The sequence below is a fragment of the Brassica napus genome, unplaced genomic scaffold, assembly GCF_020379485.1.
Source record: "Brassica napus cultivar Da-Ae unplaced genomic scaffold, Da-Ae ScsIHWf_2079;HRSCAF=2730, whole genome shotgun sequence".
In the NCBI taxonomy this organism is placed as follows: domain Eukaryota; kingdom Viridiplantae; phylum Streptophyta; class Magnoliopsida; order Brassicales; family Brassicaceae; genus Brassica; species Brassica napus.
The window spans coordinates 71,369-94,506 of record NW_026015492.1 but is presented as its reverse complement, the minus strand read 5'-3'; the positions used below and the strand labels follow the sequence as shown (position 1 = coordinate 94,506).

At 37.6% G+C, this 23,138-nt stretch overlaps 2 protein-coding genes and 2 pseudogenes across 2 annotated transcripts; all 4 read right to left on the bottom strand.

The window, feature by feature from the left end:
- Window positions 1-24: 24 nt before the first annotated feature.
- On the bottom strand, window positions 25-2,415 carry LOC125599979 (annotated as a pseudogene).
- A 2,541-nt stretch (window positions 2,416-4,956) lies between these two features.
- On the bottom strand, window positions 4,957-6,129 carry LOC125599984. The gene is made up of 3 exons (XM_048772978.1): window positions 5,788-6,129; window positions 5,425-5,691; window positions 4,957-5,195 (listed from the first exon to the last, which is right to left on the bottom strand). The coding sequence occupies exons 1-3, from the start codon at window positions 6,127-6,129 to the stop codon at window positions 5,178-5,180; spliced, it is 627 nt and encodes a 208-aa protein (XP_048628935.1). The 3' UTR covers window positions 4,957-5,177.
- A 542-nt stretch (window positions 6,130-6,671) lies between these two features.
- On the bottom strand, window positions 6,672-12,105 carry LOC125599983. The gene is made up of 2 exons (XM_048772977.1): window positions 10,350-12,105; window positions 6,672-10,132 (listed from the first exon to the last, which is right to left on the bottom strand). Exons 1-2 carry the CDS (start codon window positions 12,103-12,105, stop codon window positions 6,672-6,674), a joined length of 5,217 nt encoding a protein of 1,738 aa, XP_048628934.1.
- Window positions 12,106-19,736: 7,631 nt separating this feature from the next.
- Window positions 19,737-22,064, bottom strand: LOC125599982 (annotated as a pseudogene).
- Window positions 22,065-23,138: the final 1,074 nt, after the last annotated feature.

Genomic DNA, 23,138 nt, shown 5'->3' with positions numbered 1-23,138 from the left:
TGAGTAAACATTCGAAAATTACTATTCAGAGTTTAAACTCTTTCTTTTATTAAAAAGGCTCCAAGCAAAAAACTCGAAAAAGAGCCGTAGAAAGAAAATCTCAAGCGGACAAGTACAAGGGCTTTGCTAATCTGGTCATAAGAAAAGCATAAGACTTGTAATACATATCACATATCACATATCACAAGAGAGATGAAATTCACGCGTCGTCAAGAGCTAGGACTCCTGGAAGTGGCTTTCCCTCTAGAAGCTCCAAACTTGCACCTCCCCCGGTAGAGATGTGACTCATCTTGTCAGCCAAACCAACCTTCTCCACGGCAGCCACAGAGTCACCTCCTCCTATGATTGTGGTCACTCCCTTTCCGCTCAGCTCCGCTAGCTGCTTTGCTACGGCCTGGTGGTTGTGGAACATAACAAGGTATCAAGTTAGTTAAGCATATTGACATACTATGAGTAAACGATGGATGTATTAGCTGGGTTTACCTCAGTTCCAGCTGCAAACTTTTCGAATTCAAAAACACCCATGGGACCATTCCAGATGATGGTCTGGGTTGTGTCCAGAGCCTCGCTGAATGTCTTGATAGAGTCTGGCCCAACATCGAGTCCCATCCAGCCATCTGGATTGCCGTGGCTGGCACTATCTGCAAATTGTTCACAAGTGGTCAGCTCTAAACAGAACAGACACTGAAAACGTTTTGTATGCTCGTTACCTTGCTGTTAGCATCGGGAGCGAACTTATCAGGCAATAACCACATCGGTGGGAGCAACAGAGAGACACCTTTGGCTTTCGCCTTCTCCATGAGTGACGTGGCCAAGTCAAGCTTGTCCTCTTCCACAAGGGAAGATCCAACCGAATGTCCTTGCGCCTTGTAGAAAGTGAAAATCATACCTCCACCGAGCAAGAGGATGTCAACGGTGGACAAGAGCGACTCAATGACACCAATCTTTGTCGAAACCTTTGAGCCTCCGACAATGGCAGCAAAAGGCTTCTTGGGGTTTGCCACAGCTCCGACAAAGGTAATCAAGCTCTTCTTGCATGAGGAAACCGGCAACGGAAGGCTTCAAGTATTTGGCAACTCCCTCGGTAGAAGCATGAGCTCTGTGAGCAGTTCCGAAAGCATCGTTGACGTAGACATCAGCAAGGGCAGCAAGCTTCTTGGCAAACTCAGGGTCGTTCTTCTCTTCTTCCTTGTAGAACCTCACGTTCTCCAAGAGAAGAACTCCACCTTCAGGTAGTCCTGCAACCAGTTTCTGGACTTCCTCACCAATAGAGTCATTTGCCATCACAACCTCAACACCAAAAGCTCAGACAATCTCGGCACAAGAGGCTCAAGCTGAATTTAGGGGTAACACCTTTTGGGCGGCCCTGAAAATATAATTGAGATCAGAAACATCCAATAGTTACTACAAAAATTGAAATCAATATGTTCAATAATTCTATTTTCATGAACTTAATGAAGGTAACAAGCCACTACTAAGACATAACTGATTGTCAACGTTCAAAGAGCGACCAAACTTATACAAATGGTTCACAAAAGGCGTAAACTATCATGTAAGAAAGTGAAGTTGCATATGTAGCTGAACATATAACGAACTCAATTGCAAGAAGAGCGACCAAACTTATATAAACGGTTCAGACAAGACAAACGATGCATAATGAAGGTAACAAACCAAATAAGGCATAACTGATTATCAATGTTCCGATAGCAACCAAACTTATACAAATGGTTCACACGATGCATAAACTATCATGCAAGAAGAATCTGCATATGTAGCTGACCAAATAACGAACTCAACTGCAAGGAAGGAGAGCGACCAAACTTATACAAATGGTTCAGACAAGGCGTAAACTTGTCATATAAGACAAGACAACAAACGCATGTGCATTACTGAATATCAATGTTATAAACTAGCATATGAGGTAAACTTAACGGAAGTAACACGCCACTACCACAACATAACATAACTGACTACCAATGTTTCAGACCAAACTTATAAAAAATGATTCAGACAAGGCACCCGACCAAATAACGAAGTTCGGTAATAAAATCAAAGGAGTTAATAAACCAGATGAGAGTAGAAAAAAACGAGAGGACATACCAGTGACTGCAGAGAACAACCCTAGATCCGTTACCCATCAAGTACTTGATGGTGGGAACAGCGGCACGAATCCTAGTGTCGTCGGTGATGTTAGAGTTATCATCCAAAGGAACGTTGAGATCAACCCTCACGAACACCTCTTTCCCTTCAGATCCGCTTCCTTCAAAGTTCCAACGCTTCTCTTCGTCGCCATAGTAGATGAGCAAAAAAGAAAACACTGTAAAACAACCAACAACCGGGGAATATGAGATTGACGGAGAAATCAAACAGATCTAGCACTTAATCGCAATCGATTCGATGAGAATCTGAAGGCATAAACTAGGGAATATACTCACATGAGTGGATGTAAAGAGAGACGATCCAGCTTAGACAGAGATTGAAGTGGCTGAGGATTAAAAAATACAAGAGGAAGACACGTCGTATATATAAAAGCGTGAAAGCAGCGTGGAGAACACCCAAGGCAATGGTTATATTACGACTTTGCCACTCTCTCTCTCTCTCTCCTTGTGTTTTACGGCCGTTCCGTGCGACTCATAAGAGAAATGTATTTTAATTTTCGCAGGTTAGGCCGAAATATATCAATGGGTCGAAAATTCTAACGGTTTTAATATAGATTAATTGGCCCAGATATACTTTAGAGCATCTCGATTATATCTCAAGAGTTCAGCCCAAATTAAAAATAAACATTAAATATTTTTTTTTATCACGCGAAGGATGAATTGCTTGTGTTGTGGCACCGACGTGTTAACATAATTCCTTGTTCTTTTTTTTTTTGCTAAACTGTAAATATCATATAGATGAATAAAAGATTCTACAAGAGACTAGAGTCTTTGTCCGCGCTACGCGCGGAATATGGACTATTTTAATTTTGTGTTGATTTGAAATATTTTATTTTTATTAGTAATTTTACATTAAGAAATATGAGCTATTTCAATTTTGTGTTTGATTTGAAATGTTTTTTTTTTATTAATAATTTATATGAAATATTTGTAAAATAAGAGCAATTTTATTCTGAAGATTATAATGTTCTGTTTGAATACCATTAATTCATATTTTGTTTAAATTATACTAATGATTTTTTTTAATTATAATAATGATTTGTTGTGTTAACATAAAATATAACATCAAAATCATTACTATCATTTGAATGTTTTATAAAATATTTGTAAAATCAGAGCAAGTACTTCTGAAGATTATAATGTTCTGTTTGGAAGAACATAAATTCGTATTTAGACCAGAAAAAAACATAAATTCATATTTTGTCTCATATATTATATGTAAATATAGTTAAAGTTTATGTTAGTCAAATGGTATCAGTCGAAGAGATGGAAAACGAATAAATGTTTATATTAGTCTTTTAGTAATCGTACTTTGATATTAATAGTATTTAAAATGCTCTGCTTTTGCTATAGTTTAATTTTTTGTGCTCATATGTATAACGTTTTTAGATACATATGCTCGATATTAAGAAACGTTTCAGGCAAAACATAGGCTGAATATTTGGTATAAAATTGTCTCAGAGATTTTTGGAGAGAGCCTCAAACTTTGGCTTAATAGTATTTTGTCTGACAAAAACGTTTTATATTGGTATATTATATTGGATTAACCAATTAGTAGGACTTAGTTGTTTATAATTTTTCCTAGGCATATATGAATTTTGGTATATTATAAAAATAGTTGTTCAATTTGAAGGAATAGATGTGATTCATACCCAACTAAGCAACAATTGGATGTTCAAAATTATTGTTTGTAAGATACATAATTAGGATGAGACATATGTGTAAATACGCCCTTTTGAATTTCTGGGTGTAATTACAATATGAATTTGTAATCAATCATGGAGTTTGAAATATTTCTGAATTGGTTGTCCTCTTCAACTCTCAAAATAACTTATAAAAAAATTTCGAATATTAAATGTGTTTACTAATGTAATTCGAGGTTTATATCTATTTTCAAGAAACGTATATCAAATTATAAAAACTTGTGTAAGTATATTTCAATCCTAATAGAATGAACCAAACTATTTGAAATTTAGAATAAAATCCAGTGTTAACCTAATTATAAATCATCGTGTACTTTGAAACCAAATATTGAGACCATACATGTAAGGACCCAAATTATTATATATGGAATCGCGTATCTATTTAAGATAAAAGCATAATAATTAAACTAATTTATTGACCGAAATAAATAATTAAACTACTGTAATTTAGAACCATATATTTGACATAACTGTCGTGATATATATACTTAAAAGAACAAATGTATACAGTAATATATTGTACATATTAGCAATCATAACATCATCTTTCAAAGAAATGCTTGGTATTAGGATCGGTCAAAACAGTTTCTATTTGAGTAATATTGCAAGAAACAAATAGAGCAAGAAATAAAAGCCCATATGACCAACTTTAAATGACGAACCTAAAAATATAAGCATCACATATATATAGCAATACTATTGTTCAAAAGAAGGTACTGAGATCAAAACTACTAAACATAAGAATAAGCAAAAGAAGTTTTAACGTAGATAATTAAAATGCTGCAAAAACAAAGTTTAGATATGAAAAAAACAAAACATAAGCTCTTAATAGACAAAACCAGTTCTTAAAACTTATTAGCGACATAAAAACATTACTTAAAATGCAGCAACACACAATCACTGCAAAAGAGGATATGCAGAGGCGCTATTAGCCACTCTTGGAACGCTTGGCTTCAATTGATTCAAGATTCTCAGATGATTTCCTAACCCTATCACCAGCAGAATGCTCAAAGCCCGTAGAAGGACCAGATTCTTCACCTCCACTCTTCAAAACATCATCGGACATTGCTTGAGCAGTGCCTTCTTCCAAGTGTGATATAGCAAGTGGAACCTCTGGTGGAAGTATCTTTGTGACAGTTATGGTTTGAGTCTTGCCTTTCAGATTATAATCTGAAAACCTTGACAACGAACTTGTGCGTGTGCCCTATCGTATCGTACACATGTGTCTGGACATGAACACACAGATGCCGCTTATTTGCTATGTCAACTTCATCAAGGACAGTGTGGTCAGTGATAGTCTACCCATTCACCAGTTTCATGTGACCAACATAATCTGAAACAGAACAATTAAAAGGCCCGTAAATCAAACTTATACAACTAAATATCATTTCAGACGTGTGTAAAAGTTATTCATCAGCTATTCACAAATAACATATAGATACTCTAACTATGTAACAAAACTAATTGGAACAGTAGTTACTGGGGGGCGACGAATTATAACCTAACAATAATAACTTTTCGGATTAAAATATAAACACCAAAAAGAACTAAGAAAAGCTTACCATAAAGGTCACCCTGTGGTCACAGTTGGCCTGAAACTCCTCATAGTTATGGAACCAGAACCTATCTTGGAGTATTGGGACAGGATGGTTATCAAGAACCGACAAATCAGAGTTCCAAGAGAACGATACAGTGACGCTATGATCAGCAACCCGAAACGTGACTTTGCTCCTGGATCCGAAGAAGCCAGGCAGTTTATAAACAGCTCCTGGTGTCAGCTCATACATCCCAACCCGTCCTGCTGGAACAAAACCTTGAATAACAGCTCCCTATAAATCATTTAAAATTGACATAATCAGAAATACCATCTCAATCAATCAAAGTTATATCAGTAGGAATTAGATGAGAACAATTCGTAGAAGAACCTCTTCGTCAATAAGAAGCAACTCCTGTCCAATGAGCTCTTTCGTATTTGGATTTCGAGCCTCCCAAAAATTAATCAGAAGAAACCTCAACTCGGTTTCGTGTGGGCAGCGAGAAACATCTCTTAAGAACATCACTCGGTCACCATGCGCGGAGGAGAGAGCAACATCAGATTTTTGCTTCTTCGGAATGGCAGATGAAACAGCCCTTTTGCCGTTAGGTTTAGCCGCAATCGCCAAGGCAGCAGTGGACTTCCCGTGTGGCTTCATAGTCGCGGAGGGAGTGAATATCTTCTTGTTGGTCTTCTGATCGCTGAAGCCTGATGAGTTACCATTGGGTTCCATCGGAATAGCTATTTGAGAGATTTTTTTGGATTTTAATGGTAACATAATCTATGAAAATAGATCTATAAATAGAACAATGGAGAGGAAGGTGAAAGGAATCTATTGATTAAGTTCAATAAAAGGATTGAGAATAAAAGGCGAAACGGATTTGGAGAATAGTAATGAAAAAGGTGGAAGTGGGAAGGCAAGAGAAGAAGAAGTTACAACACTTCAACGGAGAAGAAAGAGATGAGGTTACGCTTCACGGCAGCTATTGGAGGCTGATGATCTGGGCTTGGAATTTTTAGAAGCCCACCAAATAGGACAAATTGTATGCCCAAAGATGATAAAACCGTATTCAGCAAATCCAATTAGGCAAAGACGATGCTGATGTGGAGAAATAAAGCTGTAGGATTGGCTGGAATTAACTGTCCTATGTGGACACCTCAGAATGCTATTATATCGGGCTTTTAGTATTGTAAGATGATCTTAGTTTTTGAACCATCTTGGCAAAAAATAACAAAAAACAAGATGGAGCACTGAAAATTAAACCCTACTAGAAACTATCTCAACCACATCACCATGAGGGCCTTGTAGCTCTTTCGAACTCTCCTCGCTGAAATGATGTTTCTAATCTCTTTGTCAATACCGTAGAACACTTTAGAAGTCGGTATACTTGATTGATTATGCACCAAATTGTTCCTTTGCTTCCACAGATGAAAAATGACAGTCTGCACTGCCAATTTCCTCAGTAGTGTTAGCTTCTTTGATTGTGCAGATCGGATCCAAGAGAGTAGTTCAGCCCAGGTTGTAAACATTGCAGCCGGAGGTTGACATCTATGGACGACCTCTCGCCAGACTTCCCTGCTGTAGTCACAGGATAGCATGAGATGGTCACGAGTTTCATCAAAAACAGAGCACAGCGGACATAGAGGCGAGATAGGGATTCCCCAAGCCGCCAGTCTAGACCTCGTTGGCAGCCTATCGTAATTGGCAACCCACATAGTGAACGCCTGTTTCGGGATGCATCCTTTGAACCAGATCACGTCCACCCAGTCCTTGACCTCCTCTCGCGGTCTCAGCACCTCCGAAGTGGTGGCGGACCTGAAAACACGCAAAGGAGAGTCACCAGCAATCCATTCATACTCATCATTCACATTCATAGATAAAGGCAAATTAACAGTAGTGAGGTAGGTATGAAGTTCAACTTCCTTTTGAGATCTTGGGTGGGGGAGACGCCAAGTGGAACCATTTATCGCATCCGCCACCACCGAATTCTTTCTTATTCTCAGCGCTCGTGGACCAGTCAGGCCTATATGTTCGATCAGCTGTCCCAGAGGAGACCAAGCGTCAAACCAGAAACTAGCGGACTTCCCATTTCCGAGCCTAGTTTTACAAAACTGAAGCGCCAGCGGTCTGAGGTCCAGGAGCTTCCTCCAGGCCCAGGAGTCAGTTGCAGAAGCTTCTACGGTCCAAAGAGATTTATTATTCAAATGTATGCTCCTGTGCCAATCCGCCCAAAGCGATGAAGTTGACGATAATAATAACCAGATAAACTTGAGGCACAGGACCTGGTTCCAGACTAAGAGACTCCTAAGGCCAAGACCTCCTTCCTCTTTAGGCAAACAAACCGTTCGCCAGGCAATTTTAGCCAGCCCTCTCTTGTCTATACTTCCTGACCAAAGGAATCTGGAACAGAGGGCTTCGATACTCTTTATGCAACCTTTAGGGAGAATGAAAGCTGAGATCCAGAAAGTGACTATGCCGAAGATGACGGTCCTGAGAAGCTGCAAACGCCCAGCAAAAGACAAGAGTTTTGCCGACCAAGACTGTAACCGGGAGGAGATCTTGATCATCAAAGGAGAGTACTCTGAAATTTTCAGCTTTCTGCTCATGAGCGGGAGTCCAAGGTATCTGATAGGGAATTGACCACAAGTGAATCCGTAGCTTGCTATTGCCGCGGATTCAGATTGGTCCAACCCTGCCGTGAAAAGTTCGGTCTTGGTATTGTTCATGTGAAGACCAGACCAGGAAGCGAAATCATCGAGGCATTCGGTGATACCATGTAAGCTGTTACTCGTTCCGTCAAAAAAGACCATCACATCGTCAGCGAACATTAGGTGTGAGATCTTGAGAGGCTCCGTTCTGGGGTGATAACCTATAATGCCCGCTTCGTATCTCGACAACAGCAGCCGAGATAGACCCTCCATGGCCAGAACAAAGAGATATGGCGAGAGCGGATCGCCCTGTCTGATTCCTTTAGTGCTTTGAAAGTACCCACCCGTGACTCCATTTACCGAAACCGAGAAGGACGCCGTTGATAGGCACTCAGAGATGAGACATATAAAACTCTCAGGTATGTCAATAGCCCGGAGAGTAGCAATGATGAAGTCCCAGCGGACGCAATCAAATGCTTTCCTTAAGTCCACCTTGAGCATGCCTCTAGGGGAGACAGCTTGAGTGTTGTATCCCTTCACCAGGTCCGTGGCCAGTAGCACATTTTCCGCTAGAAGGCGCCCCGGAAGGAAAGCTGATTGAGCTTTAGAAACCAGCAGCGGGAGAATCTCTTTGAGCCTAGAAGCGAGGAGCTTGGAAATGACTTTATACACCGTGTTAAGGCAAGAGATAGGTCTAAAGTCTGTTGTTAGGGAGGCGTTGAGCTTCTTAGGGATCAGTACCAGATTTGCTGAGTTCCATTGCTTTAAGAGACGGCCAGATCGGAAGAATTCCAGTATAGCTTCCGTAACTTCAGCCCCAATGATCGACCATGATGCAGTAAAGAATTCCGCCGAGTAACCGTCAGGACCACCAGATTTATTCTTAGGCAAAGAGAAGAACGCATTCCTTATATCCTCCTCAGAGAAGGGTTTACCAAAGCTTGATATCTGCTCGGCCGAGCATTTGAAGTCAAAAAGGAGGTCTAAGTCGCTTTGAACAAACAACGGCTGCGAGACTGGGCTGCCAAGAAGGCCGGAGAAGTAATTGATACACAAATCCTGAATACCTGCTTGAGATTCAATGCGCTCCCCTGAGGCGTCGATAAGGAAATGAATGTGATTAATGGCCTGACGGGATTCTGCATAACGATGAAAGAGTCTGGAGTTTCCATCCCCGCAAGAGAGCCAGCTGATGCTCGATCTCTGGAAGAAAAAGGCTGTCTCAGCAGCAGACAGCTCCTCCCAATCGTGCAAGGCTTGAAATTCCAAGGAAGCATTTGCGGCTGACGGGCTGTTGAGCATGGCAGATTGTGCTTGGCAAAGCTTCTCATGGGCCAGAGCCGTCTTTTTTTCTATACCCGAGTAATTCTGATTACTGAATTCTCTGATCACATTTTTTAAAAGCTTCAGCTTCCTTGAGACTCTGAACATTGCCGATCCAGTAACGTTAAAAGAGAACCAGTTGGTGCCGATGGTAACAAGAAACTCCGGGTTTTGAGTAAGGAAATTGTAGAATATGAAAGGCTTTTTAGCTCTTACTCTAGCAGGATCCAGCGTGATAGAGATGACCGCGTGATCCGAGAAATCAGGACTGCCAACAAAACCCACCGAGGATGGGAACAGTGAGTACCAAACATCATTGACCAGGGTCCTGTCAAGCTTCTTAGCAAGCGGCGCTGATTTGCGCTTGTTCCACCACGTAAACGTTGTGCCCCTGAAGTTCAGATCGTCTAAGTTAGCATCAAGGAGACAAAGATTGAAGTCCCTGATTCTCTTATCCATGTTTAGGGTAGGGATTAAGGAGTGCTCCGAGGGATCTCTTATTTGGTTGAAGTCCCCGACCATCAACCATGGCTTCGTGTCCATTCCATGCGATGCAGAGAGGGCTGAGATCTCAGACCAAAGAAGACAACGCTCTGCAGGATCATTTGAAGCGTAGACAATGGAAACGAACAACTTAGACTGGGTAGTATAGGGCCAAGTAACCTCAGCAGTGATCATCTGGAGAGACTTGGAAATAATAGTAACCGATAGAGAAGGATGCCAGACAAGCCAAATTTTCCCAAGAGAGGAGAAATCGTAGTTATCTTCAGCAAGCCATCCCGGAAAAAGTTGTGACACAAACTTATTCTTCTTGAGCTGCTTTACATGAGTCTCAAGAATTCCGCCAAAAAGAGGAGTATTTCTCCTATACCATTTTCTTAATCCGCTGCGGTGATTGTACTTATTTAGACCGCGTACATTCCAACAAAAAATGTCTGTCGACATAAAATCAGATTTGATTGGGGCCCCTGCCCCGGTTACCCTTCTGCCCTGAGAATTTCTGACCTGAAAACTTCTTCTTGTTCCTCACAACCTGAAAACCCAATTCCAAATCATGCTTACTTAGCTCTCCTTCCTCCAAGTCTGAGTCTGATGATTCCACATCTGAAGAGTCCGGCTGAACATCCGAACGAGATGATCCAGAGGCTCCAGAGCGACTTCTAGCTCTTACCGGAAGGAGGTAGAAAGGCGTGTTACTCGATTCTCCCACAACCTTGTCCTTTGCAGTTCCAAGTTGAGATTTGTGTAGCTCAGCCTGTACTATCTCTGAGCGCACAGGAACGGTGAGACTAGCTTGAGATTGGGAAGACAAGGAATTATCAGCCTTAGTTTTATCTACCTCCCTCCACGCCTGCTTGTCTTTCGATCTTCCTCTCCGAGTCTTCCTACCAGTAGACTCATTTTTCTGCTTCTTGGGACAGTTTACTGCGACGTGACCCTCTGAATTACATAGTGAGCAGAGCTTTACTGCAGAAGGGCAACGCTTCGCAATATGACCCACCTCCCTGCACGTCACACAAACTGGCGGCATCCATGGGCTCGAAACCAAGACTCTGCTGATCTCTCCAGATTCAAACTGGACATTCACAGCTTCAGGTAGAGGCTTCCTTGGATCGATAATGGTGAATACCTTGGCAACTTCTAGGTTAGTCTTGTTCGCAGTGGTGGGGTGCAAGAACTTCGGATGTCCCACCAGACCTGCGATACGCTCTAATCCATCCTCGTTAAAGAATTGGAAAGGCACCTTTCTAAGCTCCAACCAAATCGGCGCTGAGGTAAGTTCCGGTTTAGAAGGCACAATTCCAGGTTCCCACTTATCAACAAACATGGTCTGACCTTCAATTTGCCAGAGACGCTGAGTAATAACTCTGTGTCTAGTTGCAGCGTTTGGGATTCGGAAAAGAAACGCGAAACCTTCCATTTTCGAAACCGCTATATCCCTGTACTGCTTGCTCCATATTCCGTTTACGATGTTATGGATTGTACCTTGAGATGGAGGATCCGAGTAGAACTGTCCCAAGACAAAGGGCTCCCAAGACTTCATGTTCTTTTCGATCACAGAGTTGGGAATTTTTATACAAGCCTCACCCGAAGGGAGCGTAAAAGCTTCACCCTTCTTTGAAAGACGCTTTCCTTTCGCGTGAGCGCACCAAGTATCTTCCGGTGCCTTACCATGGCAAGCCTGTTGTTGATCTTGATTTGGTTTAGGCGCTGGAGAGGAGTTGATTGCTATCTCCGCAGCGGAAATCACTGGAGAGCCTTCAATCAGACCAGCTGCAGCAGCCCCGGTGGAGGGGGGAGGGTCGACAACAGCTGCAGGCGAGCTCAAAGTATCAACCTTGGCATCAGCAGCAGCAATTTGGACACCCACATCGGAGGAACTCTTGTCTATTGAGACCGTCGCGTCATCCGATACTTCGACAGAGGAGCAGCGGTTCTGACCAACAACGCTCAACTCTAGGGTTGGAGAGTTAATTTCATCGCGAGCTGGAGATGGATCTGCCTGTTCAACGGCGATCACTTTCTCACAAGTCGGGATATCCTTTAGAACGGAAGCCAGATCCAACGAATCTTTCAATTGTTGAGCAACCGTGTCGGCGGGGGAGCCGATTTGGGCATCAGAAACAATCTTGGTTTCATTGATTGGCAGATCAATAGTAACAGGCTTCGATTTCGTCGGGGAAGACGATTTCGACGTGGACTTGGTCGGAGAATTTTTGGGCTTCTTCTTCTTCATCTGCAACGGCGGGGAAGGACCATAGATCTGGCTGAGGAGCCGACGCCGGATGAGGCGCCGGTGAGAAGCTGGTGTCGGAGACACTGTTGCTGTCGATCGCCTTGGGAGTCGCAAAAATCAGAGAGAGAAAGTAGCCGTTTCGATATAGTGTGCTTATGGTTACATATTGGTTTACTATAATTCCTTGTTCGAGCATGTCTTACAAGAAAAACCACTTCATTGTTACTGGTTATGGGTTGATAAACCACTTTGCCGCTCTGATAGGACGCTAATTTGGATTTAAACTCATTAAGTTCAGCTGCAAAAGTTAGTCAATCTTTAGATGTAAAGATCATTTTGACAAACTCTTGGGAATCAGTAACAAAATAATCATAGAACCGTTGATGGCGAGATAAGCATTCCAAAGCCCATACTAAACTCTTAAGTTCAGTATGTTGTGGAAAAATTAGCTTATGAAACCTTGGAGGCCGAGTAGATCTATTGATCCATCTTGAAGCTGTAAAATCCATCCTACTCCGCTCGTGGTTCCGTCATTCTTCCATGATCCACCCACGCGACAGGTAAATATGGGCATATCTAGGGGTTCTTTGGTACGAGCTATGTGGTACTACCATCTAGATCAGTTTTCTCGTTGGCCAGAAACCATGCATTACATTCCCGTAACCTAAATATGTTGTATCCACTGGTGAAAATTCCCGATCATTATAAAGTTTTTCATTTTGTGCTTTTCATATATACCAAATAAGCCACGGGAAAACTCTTGTTGATTCCTCCATATTTCCGCCAATAGTAGCCCTTGAGAAAAGGCAATTTATATTGGTGTAATAGATTTTATGAAGAAAAAATCATTGGGGCTTATGGAATCGTTGAGAGGACCCATCACTACAAAGCTGGAGGACATGTAAAAATCATATGCAAAGCTGGAGGACATGTAAAAATGATATGATTAATTGTTTCCTTCATGTGACCACATCTTGGGCAACTAGGATCGTTCCCAATATGTCTCTTATAGAGCCTTTCATTTACTGCTATTGCCTCCGATTAAATTTGCCATACAAAATGGCTAAAAATTTACAGGTTTTGATTTTTCAATTTTTTTTTCTTTCAGTGGGTTGAGCCAAGGCAGCTGATTCTGAAATTCGGTTTCACTATCTGGTTTTGATCTTGCAAGCATATAGCCTCACTTGTCTCATGCTATCCAATGCATATCTTTTGAATTAGAGCGGGAACTCCAACAAAATTTTGATGTTGCACTAAATATTTAAATATCTGTATTGACTTATTCGAGTCATAGAAAACCCAATCCAAAAAATGCTCATTTAAATATTAAATATTTAATTATGGGTATCTGAAATTCATAGAAAACTCAATTCACAAGTTTTCGCATGACTTGAGATTTGAGATTTCAACATAATATTTACATTATATAATTTTTTTTAACAACTCCTTGTGAGATATTTTTAATAAGGCCATCAGTATTGGTAAGAGACTCTCCCAAAAAATTTAAAACATATTTTAACATTCTTGAAATATTATCCACTCAAAAATTGACGCATGTATTCTAGGTCTCTGATAAAGAAACGCATATCTCTCTACGACGAATCGATCATTCACCTTTTTCTTCTAATTTTTACTATTTTTATTTTTGACTATTATGTTAATGTGAGAGACGTGCCATTGTGCATGTCCTAAAATTGCTCTTATAGTTATACTAGTAGAAGTTGGACACTACGATTTAAAGACTGGAAACAATTTATCGCATAGTCTCTAAACAACGGTCAGAAGCCTACAATCTTTTGCTTTACATAAAAGAACATATTATGAATTTTGTTTTCACAATAAGACACAGTCGACATGAGAGATACTTTTTGTGTGTGAAATGAGACGAAATTGCCTTTGAAGTAACTTAAAGACATGTATGAAAGTTAGAAACCAAATAGTGAGCAGTTAAAATGAAAATTATAGATTTGGTCATTTAAGTGATAGATCGTGTAGGTCGGGTAGCGAAAATTGATTCATAGTTTTTTGATCTTTAAACTCAACCATTATAATTTTTTTTTTAAAAATCAAAGAATCCAACGGGTGTAACTTGTCATTATTTATTTTTATTCCCAACATATTTGCTTTATCATTGTTTAATAATTTCAATATATATATATACACACAAATATGAATACAAAATAAATCCTAATTCTTTTATCTATAGTTGATCATATATATATATATATATATTGATATTTTAAAATTGTAAGGAATTAAGATTTTGTGGTCAAATTGTTATGAATAATTTTTCATGTACAATATAATGTGTTATGCTATGTGCAATGCAGTAGTTGGATAAGTTTTTCAACTGCTTAATGACTACAATGATGATATTGAAAATGAATAAAAGAGGACGTGAATTAATATGAGTTGAATAAATTCAACCTGTTGAAAAAATAAGAAAATTTCACATTGAATTTTTTAACCAATCAGAAAAATTTAAGTGGTCCCCATGTAGTTCAAAGAGGTAAAGAGGATCGGATAACTTTTTTTCCAAAAAAATAGACTTTAATTTATCCTAAATCTTTCAAATAAATTATATTGTGATAGATATATTTTATAAAATTTAAAATTATATTAAAAATCATCATTTTCTTTACTCTACAAACAGAAGATTTGGTTCTTTTCTGTGAAATAGATTTTCTGAAACAAATTATAACTGATAATCATTATTGATATATTTTTATAAAATAAAATAATAAAATAATAAGATATAATGTTGAATTTTTTTTAAGAAACCATTGTATGATATAAATATTGAATAAATATTGAATGATTATGTGGAAGAGAGAGAGAATATGATGTGGAAGTTTAAAAAGTAAAAGTTAGGATATTGGATAATTGAACCATTGGATAATAAACGAGTGTTGTTTGGGACATATAAGATAAGCACGTGAGTCTGTGGACAGAGAAGTTGTGGACAAATGATTTGAAAATAAATGTGTTGTGGACAGAGAAAATATAGACTGATGAGTTGAAAATATAATAACTGTGGACAGAGACTCTAAAATTTGGTTAAATAGTACTTTTATGTTGAAATCAAGAATCATTTTAGTTTATATGGTTAAAATTGTTACAATGGCTTATTTATCAAATTTAAATGTGGCTAATTATATTTAAATATTCGTTTATTGATCAAAAGACAAATAATTTGACTTATGGATAAATGAATTGTATTTATAGATAAATGTGGTTATGATATGCAAGTTATGGATGGAAAGACAGCGGACGGAAGAGCCACATACATCAAAATTATGGATGAACAAATTGTGGATAGACTAGTTGTGGACACACATATCTCTCACATAAATTTGATTGAACATCTTATATGTGTTTTTATTATTCTCCTTTTTTTTAGATTTAACTTAATCATGTCTCCACATTGAATTCATTAAGCCATTTGAAATTCAAATCAAAACTTTTTCAAAATCACTTTTTCAACAAACATTGATTGATTAATACATATTTGTATACCCAGAATCATGAGAAAATATCAAATTTCACTACAAAGAAGAACAACTAAACAGAAGAAAGAGAAGAAGAGATATATTTCTTTGATTTTGGCAGTTTCAACAACAAAAGTTGATAATAAACCCAGAAAAGATATGTTTCCAAAAAAAAAAACTCAGAAGCGATAACACAACATGCGTCACTACCATCAAAATCAAAACTTTTTTACAAATAAAATTAAAAATAATAAAATAACCGAAATTGACAAATAATAAGACTAATCGATGATATAAAGACCTTTTTCTTTCCCTTGATCAATACTATTAAAAGGGAAGAAGTCTAAAAAAATCTATCTATAAAAGTTATTTAGATCATTTCATTTAACTCATTATTTTTTGGTCTTATCTTAAATTTATACTAATAATATGTTACCATATATTTCTCTAACAATAATTTAGTCAATTCTTTTATTTATTTAAATTTCACTCCTAAATCTTAATCATTACTATTACTATATTTATCATTTAAATTTTTAATAGTAAAAGCATTGAAACTAATGTTTTATATTATCACTTTTATCATATAATATATGATTTAAAGCAAGATAAATTACAAGATATATATGTGTACATTCTAACTTCCTCTTTCGTTTATAATAAATTAATCATATCATATACTAAACTTTCAACCGTCTATAGTTTGATAGTATTTTCATATTTAAAAATGATTTTTTTGAATATTCATGTCACCTTCACAAAAATGAAGAAATTCATTGGTTCAATTAAAGCTAACCTGACTTCACGATATCAGTATTGATTATTCAAGATTTTGAAAATTATTTGTTTTAAATATTATACTTTTATATACTTTTCACTTAAAACGAATCAATAGTATTAAAAAAAGAAAGAGTTTTAAAAAATCTAATATAAAAAAGTTGTTGGAGTTATGTATAATTATTTATTATTTTTCTGATAATACATTAATCATTCTAAACATACAATATTTTAAATATTTTTAACAGATCTTGATATTATTTCTTATGATATCTTTACTCAGAAAAATATTTCATCAACCATGTTTTTGTACAATAACGTTAAAAATCTATATCAAAAGGTTGTTGGACCTGATATGGACGTAATAGGTCCACATCTCTTCGGGTATTTAAGATCCTAAAAGAATTTTGAAATATATGAAAAATCTGAAAAATATCCGAAACACGAAAAGTATTTGAAACTCCAAACAAATACCAAAAAAATTCAAATACCTAAAAATTTAAAATCTTATTCAAAATCTGACACGGTGAACTGAAAAATACCCAAAATTTTATCCAAATACCCACTTTTTCTTTTTAATTTGAAAAATTTACCTGAAATCAAAACTCTAATCGTAAACCAAAAACTTAAAAACAATATCCATAATACCGGAAACATATTCGGAATATCCAAATATACCTAATAAACACATATTTATGATCGGGTCTAGGGTAGGACTCGGACTCAAACAAAGACATGCGGGTCCAAAAAAACCCTAAAGGTTATCTTCTCTGGACCTGAACTAAACCTATAATTTTGGGTCGGTTCGGTTTGTTTTTTTGATCCGGATATAATTCTCATGTCGAAAAGAAACTTACGTAAAAGTGTACATATAAAATCTCAAATAAACTAATTTGTAGATTATATAGCTGTTAAAAATTATGTTTTTCGATATAATAAAACTTTGTATTATAATATAATCCAACAACTCCACGCTTTTCAAGCGCGGGTCAAAATCTAGTTATTAATTTAAAATTGGAAAACTAAATCTAGAGATAAGAGATGAATTAGAAGAGAAGGCTCACCACTTAAAAGGATCTGAAATCAAGTTACAAAAAAACTCTCGGATGAGATTAGATTTGCGAACCTCCTTTTCTGTTTGAATTTGGATCATAGATTTCTAAAGTTGTGTTATTGCAAAATACTTTATTCATTTCTTAGATACTCATTTTAAGAGATGAAAGAAAGAAACATAAAAAAACGAGTATTATAATTATTCTCTTTAGAATCTTTAGTCTTTACACTTAGTCGAAGGTAAATTAGGTAAACACTCATAAAAGGTGTGTCACAAGCATAACATGCCTCATGTTGTAATTGAAAAAACAAAATGTGTCTTTCAATGCAAATTCCCAATAACTACTCTAGACAAGAGAGACACAATAATGAACAAATAGAGCTGTCAAATGGTTCGTCCATGGTCCAATTGGGCATGACCATTTGGACCATTTCAGTATTGGGCAGTAACTGGTGGTCCATATTGGACAATGGTCCAAACAAATGTCCAAGACCAATAGAAACCATGTCCAAATGGGCATGCCCATGGACATCCAATAATATTTATAATTATTTTTTAATTATTAGTTTAGATTTTATTTCTAAAATTTTGAAATTATGTTTACTTTCCAAAATTATAAAGTAATTTTTTTTTTGTCAAAACTGTAAAACTATGTTTTCCTCTCAAAATAGAAAAAAAAATTCATTTTTCCTCAAAAACCGAGAAAACGCGTTTTTCCGTCAAAACCGAAAAAATTCATTTTCCCCCAAAAACCAAGAAATTACGTTTTTCCGCCAAAACCGAGAAATTGTGTTTTTCCGCCAAAATCGAGAAATTACGTTTTCCCGCCAAAACTGAGAAATTGCGTTTTTCCGCCAAAACCGAGAAATTACGTTTTTCCGCCAAAACCGAGAAATTACGTTTTCTGCCAAAACCGAGAAATTACATTTTCCCGCCAAAACTGAGAAATTGCGTTTTCCCGCCAAAACCGAGAAATTACGTTTTCCCGCCAAAACCGAGAAATTACATTTTTCCACCAAAACTGAGAAATTGCGTTTTCCGCCAAAACCGAGAGAAATTACGTTTTCCCGCCAAAACTGAGAAATTGCATTTTCCCGCCAAAACTGAGAGATTGCGTTTTTCCGCCAAAACCGAGAAATTACGTTTTCCCACCAAAACCGAGAATTTACATTTTCCGGCCAAAACCGAGAAATTATATTTTTCCGCCAAAACCGAGAAATTGCGTTTTCCGCCAAAACCGACAAATTGAATTTTCCCGCCAAATTTATGAAATACATTTATTAAACTCATGAAATTATGTTTTAGTAAGCCCGTTGACACTCATTGTCCATTTGGTCTTCGCCCAATTGGACCATGTACCTAGGCCTCGGCAAAATAACCGGAACCGAAGAACCGAACCGAAACCGAACCGAAGTATCCGAAACCGGAACCGGACCAATACCTTCAAATACCCAAACGGTTCCTATATTTTTATATCCGAAATAACCGAACCGAACCGGAACCGAACCGAGAACCGAACGGGCACCCGAATATATAAAAATATTAATTATATATATATATATATAACATAACTAAATATATATTTTTAATTTAAAATTCTATTAAAAGTATCTGAAAATAGTTGAAGATAACTAAATTATTATAAAGTATCCGAACTACCCGAAAGTATCTAAAACTATCCGGATAGTTTTATCCGAAATATCCAAAGTAATCCTAAATATTCTAAATTTTTATCTAAATTATCCTAATTATTTGATATTTTACCCTAAATAACTGATATTTTATCCAAATTATCCAAACTATCCGAACCCGAACCGAATCCAAATGAGAACCGAACTTTTTCCGGATATTTTCCGGTTCCTACATTTACTATCCGAACCGAACCGAACCCGAAACTATCCGACCCGAACCAAACCGAAAATATGTCAAGTACTAAATGAATACTTTAGCCCATATCCGAACTACCCGAAACCCGAAATATCCGAACCGAACCGAACCGATATCCGAAATGCCCAGGTCTACATGTACCAATTGGTCTTTTGTCCAGTTGGACCATTTATTAATTGGGCACGTCCATAGCCTGCCCAAAATGAATTAGAATGGGCTAGCCCATGGTCAGCCCGCCCAGCTGACACCTCTATGAACAAAGGGAAACACCATTGACCACTAGTAACTCTACTTGAAAAAGAGCAAAAAACATCTAACTTACAAATAAGATCATTCTAAAAATAATCTAATATTTTTTTCATCCAATAATCTAAACTAAACGCCTAGACTGATTCTTTGGAATCTAGAACTTAGGTGTTGACGAAATATTAGTTTTATTATATATCTTATATTTATATTACTTTTTAAAAAAAAAATGTATTTCACTAAAAGTTAAACTAATAAAATATATTTTTTTAGAAAATAAACAGATATACTAAAAAGAATCAGAATCAGAGACACAAAAAATCATCACTTGTTTATAGATAAATTGATGGTGAATATAATATAATAAAATTAGTCATAATTCACTTTGAACTTATTTGATCTAACCAATTTAAACTGATTTAGAATAACTTGAATCCGTTAAAAAATAATTTAAACCAACTTAGACCGCTTAAATCAGATTTATTTAAAAGAAAGATCGGTTTGCTGCCTAGACCGATGCCTACACGCCCCATAAACGTCGCCTAAACGATTGTAGAACATTGATCTAAACCGTCCAACGAAAAACTTCTGGCCTCTCGAGGGAATAAAGAAGGCGAGATTATTGGAGAGAAGATCCCACATCGAATATATGAAAGGGATTGACTCAAGTCCCTTAGATATTACTCAAGTCCCTTTCATATATTCGATGTGGGATCTTCTCTCCAATACCCTCCCTCGAGATAATGGTGCATATAACCATTAATCTCGCAGAATCCATCATACCCCCTCCGAAATCATGCTTTTTATTTTCTAGCGATCTCGGTGGAACTGAGCCTTCTATGGGCCATCAGCTAATGGGATGATCGGGCCACTGTCCGGGCTGGATTAATGGGTCAGGGTATTGGACCCGCTCTGATACCATGATAAGTTTCTTGGGCTTCCAACTTAAAACTAATTGGCAATTAGTGGATTGACTCAAGTCTCTTAGATATTACTCAAGTCCCTTTCATATATTCGATGTGGGATCTTCTCTCCAATAGAGATGATGGTGAAATCCCAGGCATAGATTCTAACTCCTTTTGACACTCTTCAATATTGCAAGTTGGTATGAGCTTGATATCCACCGTCTTTAAGCAGATCGAGTTAGCCAGAATGTATGTCATTAGTTGTTTGTCATCTTCTTTTCCTCCATAATCTAGTCACTTAAAAGTCTCTAGCTGAGATGATAAGCATGGGGGAATAGTACTCGGCTGGTTCCACGAAGATGAAGATGGAGGACATCCCTGATAATATATATACCATTATATTTACGCATTAATATTTAAAAATGCATCAAAAATAGATGTGTATGTATTTTTAAGACACTTACAATGGTGAAGATAGTAAGAGCTTTCAGAATAGGAGAGTTTTGAAGCAAACAAATAAATGGTTCCAACCAATCTACTGGATCTTCTATGGTAAAGTATAATTCTATGAGCCGAGAGAACTTGATGGCGTTACTACACGCAACCTGCAATAAAACAAACGAGATTAGTTTGACTAAGCAAAGGAATAAATGAGATCTCATATGTAAACCCTACCATTGATTTGGAGAAATCCAAGTACAGACGTGTGGCAGAAGAAAGACATGTCAGAAACTTTTCATCGGGGTTAGAAACATATGGGATGTATACCCATCAAGGCAAAACATATTTTCTGTCAAACTACAATAGTCTGCCCTATTGTCAAATATACTTAATTGTGTTAGTGCAGGGCAATCTATCACCAACGACCTAATGTAATATTCCTCTTCCTCCTCCTCCTCTTTCACCTCTTCTTCATCGTGAAATCTAGTCTTGTAAGTTAATATTTTCAATGAAGGCACTTTCACGGTAAAGTTTGTTAAGCTGTCCTCATCACGTCGTGCAACCACCAGTTTGAAGAGAACAGGGGAACTTGATAAGGCCTAGCAAGAGAGTCTTCGTCTTTGTACTCCACGTCCAAAAGAGATAGATTCAAGAGAAATAGCATGGTAGCCGGGAAAGTAACGTCTACGAGAATCTGGTTCGATAGAGTTAACGAAACGACCGTGTCGCATGTGTAAAGGCTCTTAGAGAAGCTTGTGGGCTCTCATGACGTTCAAAGAAGCTTGAGATCTAACTCTCTCACACCGTGTTTAACTGCCTTGTCAACCCACTTTCCGACATCTACGTCAGCATGAGACGTTGGACCCAGTTCGACAACAAGACTCACTAGTTTTGGTGCCTTATGGAGTTGCAGTGACTTTTCAATAAACCACCCAAAGCTCTCGCTGCCTTGGTCGTCTTTGAAGTCGAGTTTTTCAAGCATCTTCCAGACATATGACGCCATCGTTTGGACAAGATCTCAGTGGTTACTGCGTTTTTAGTCGGGACGTGGAGTAAGATCTGCAATAGCAAATCGTCCGGCAAATCACATATTCTTTGACAACATGGATCATCAGCTTTAGTTGAAACTAGAGATTTCGCTTTTGACTCGATCGCACTCATCTTTTCTTGCTCCAACTTCTTCTTGAAGTCAACAAGGTCTTCTTCAGAGTTCATTATCATAGTATATTAGTATCTAATTTGTTAACCCACTCGTATTTATTTATAGCTCAAAATATTGAACATAGCCTCCTTATATATTTTGATAACCGACCCGTATATATGGTGTAATTAAAAATCTATTAGGATAACTATATCTCTTTATCTAATATTTCCATATTTTATAATGTCCTTATGACAATAGGATTAGGATCGATGTCCTTCCGACATTAGAACTAGGAATCAGTTTGGCCTTATGTATATTTTAATCACATGGAAGGAAGGTGTGTCGAACAAAAAAAGAGGTGGGTTGGGGATAAGATCTTTGAAGGAGATGAATATTGTATGTGTTCTGAAGCTACTCTGGAGAATCCTTTCTGCAAATTCTTTATGGGTCAGTTGGGTTAAGCTATATCTCATTCGGAAAAACTCAATATGGTCGGTAAAAGATACTGCACAGCTGGGATCTTGGATGTGGAGAAAAATACTGAAGTATCGGGAGCTGGCTAAAAAACTTTATAAGGTGGAGATTAGGAATGGTAAGAAAGCTTCATTCTGGTATGATAAATGGTCATCTCTTGGCTTTTTAAAGGAGTTATTGGGGAATGGAGGATGTATGGGAATGGGTATAACAATGAATGCTAAGGTTGAGGATTGTATTCACCACAGAAGGAAGAACCATCGGGTTGTGATTCTTAATAGGATTGAGGTGGAGATCGAGAAGTTTAAAGAGAATAGGAATGTTGAAGAGGATGATATATATCTATGGAGGAGTGGAAATGACAAATACAGAAGGAAGTTCTTAACAACAGAAACTTGGCAGGTTATCCGAAAAAAACACCAAGTATATGATTGGCATAAGGCTATCTGGTTTAAAAATGCGACGCCTAAATATGCTTTTGTGACCTGGGTTGCTATGAGAGACAGGCTTTCAACCGGGAGTAGAATGGTGCAATGGAATGCAAACGTTGACGCCTCTTGTATCTTATGTCAAACTCCTATGGAGACAGTTGGTCATCTTTTCTTTGAGTGTCCATT

Bases quoted from the DNA above. Each gene is read 5' to 3' on its own strand.
- LOC125599984 (XM_048772978.1), bottom strand. From the start codon at position 6,129: ATGGAACCCAATGGTAACTCATCAGGCTTCAGCGATCAGAAGACCAAC. The intron at 5,692-5,787 runs GTTCTTCTACGA...AATGATTTATAG, and splicing joins TGCTTCTTATTGACGAAGAG to GGAGCTGTTATTCAAGGTTT.
- LOC125599983 (XM_048772977.1), bottom strand. From the start codon at position 12,105: ATGAAGAAGAAGAAGCCCAAAAATTCTCCGACCAAGTCCACGTCGAAA. The intron at 10,133-10,349 runs GTAACCGGGGCA...GGCTTGCTGAAG, and splicing joins GAAATTCTCAGGGCAGAAGG to ATAACTACGATTTCTCCTCT.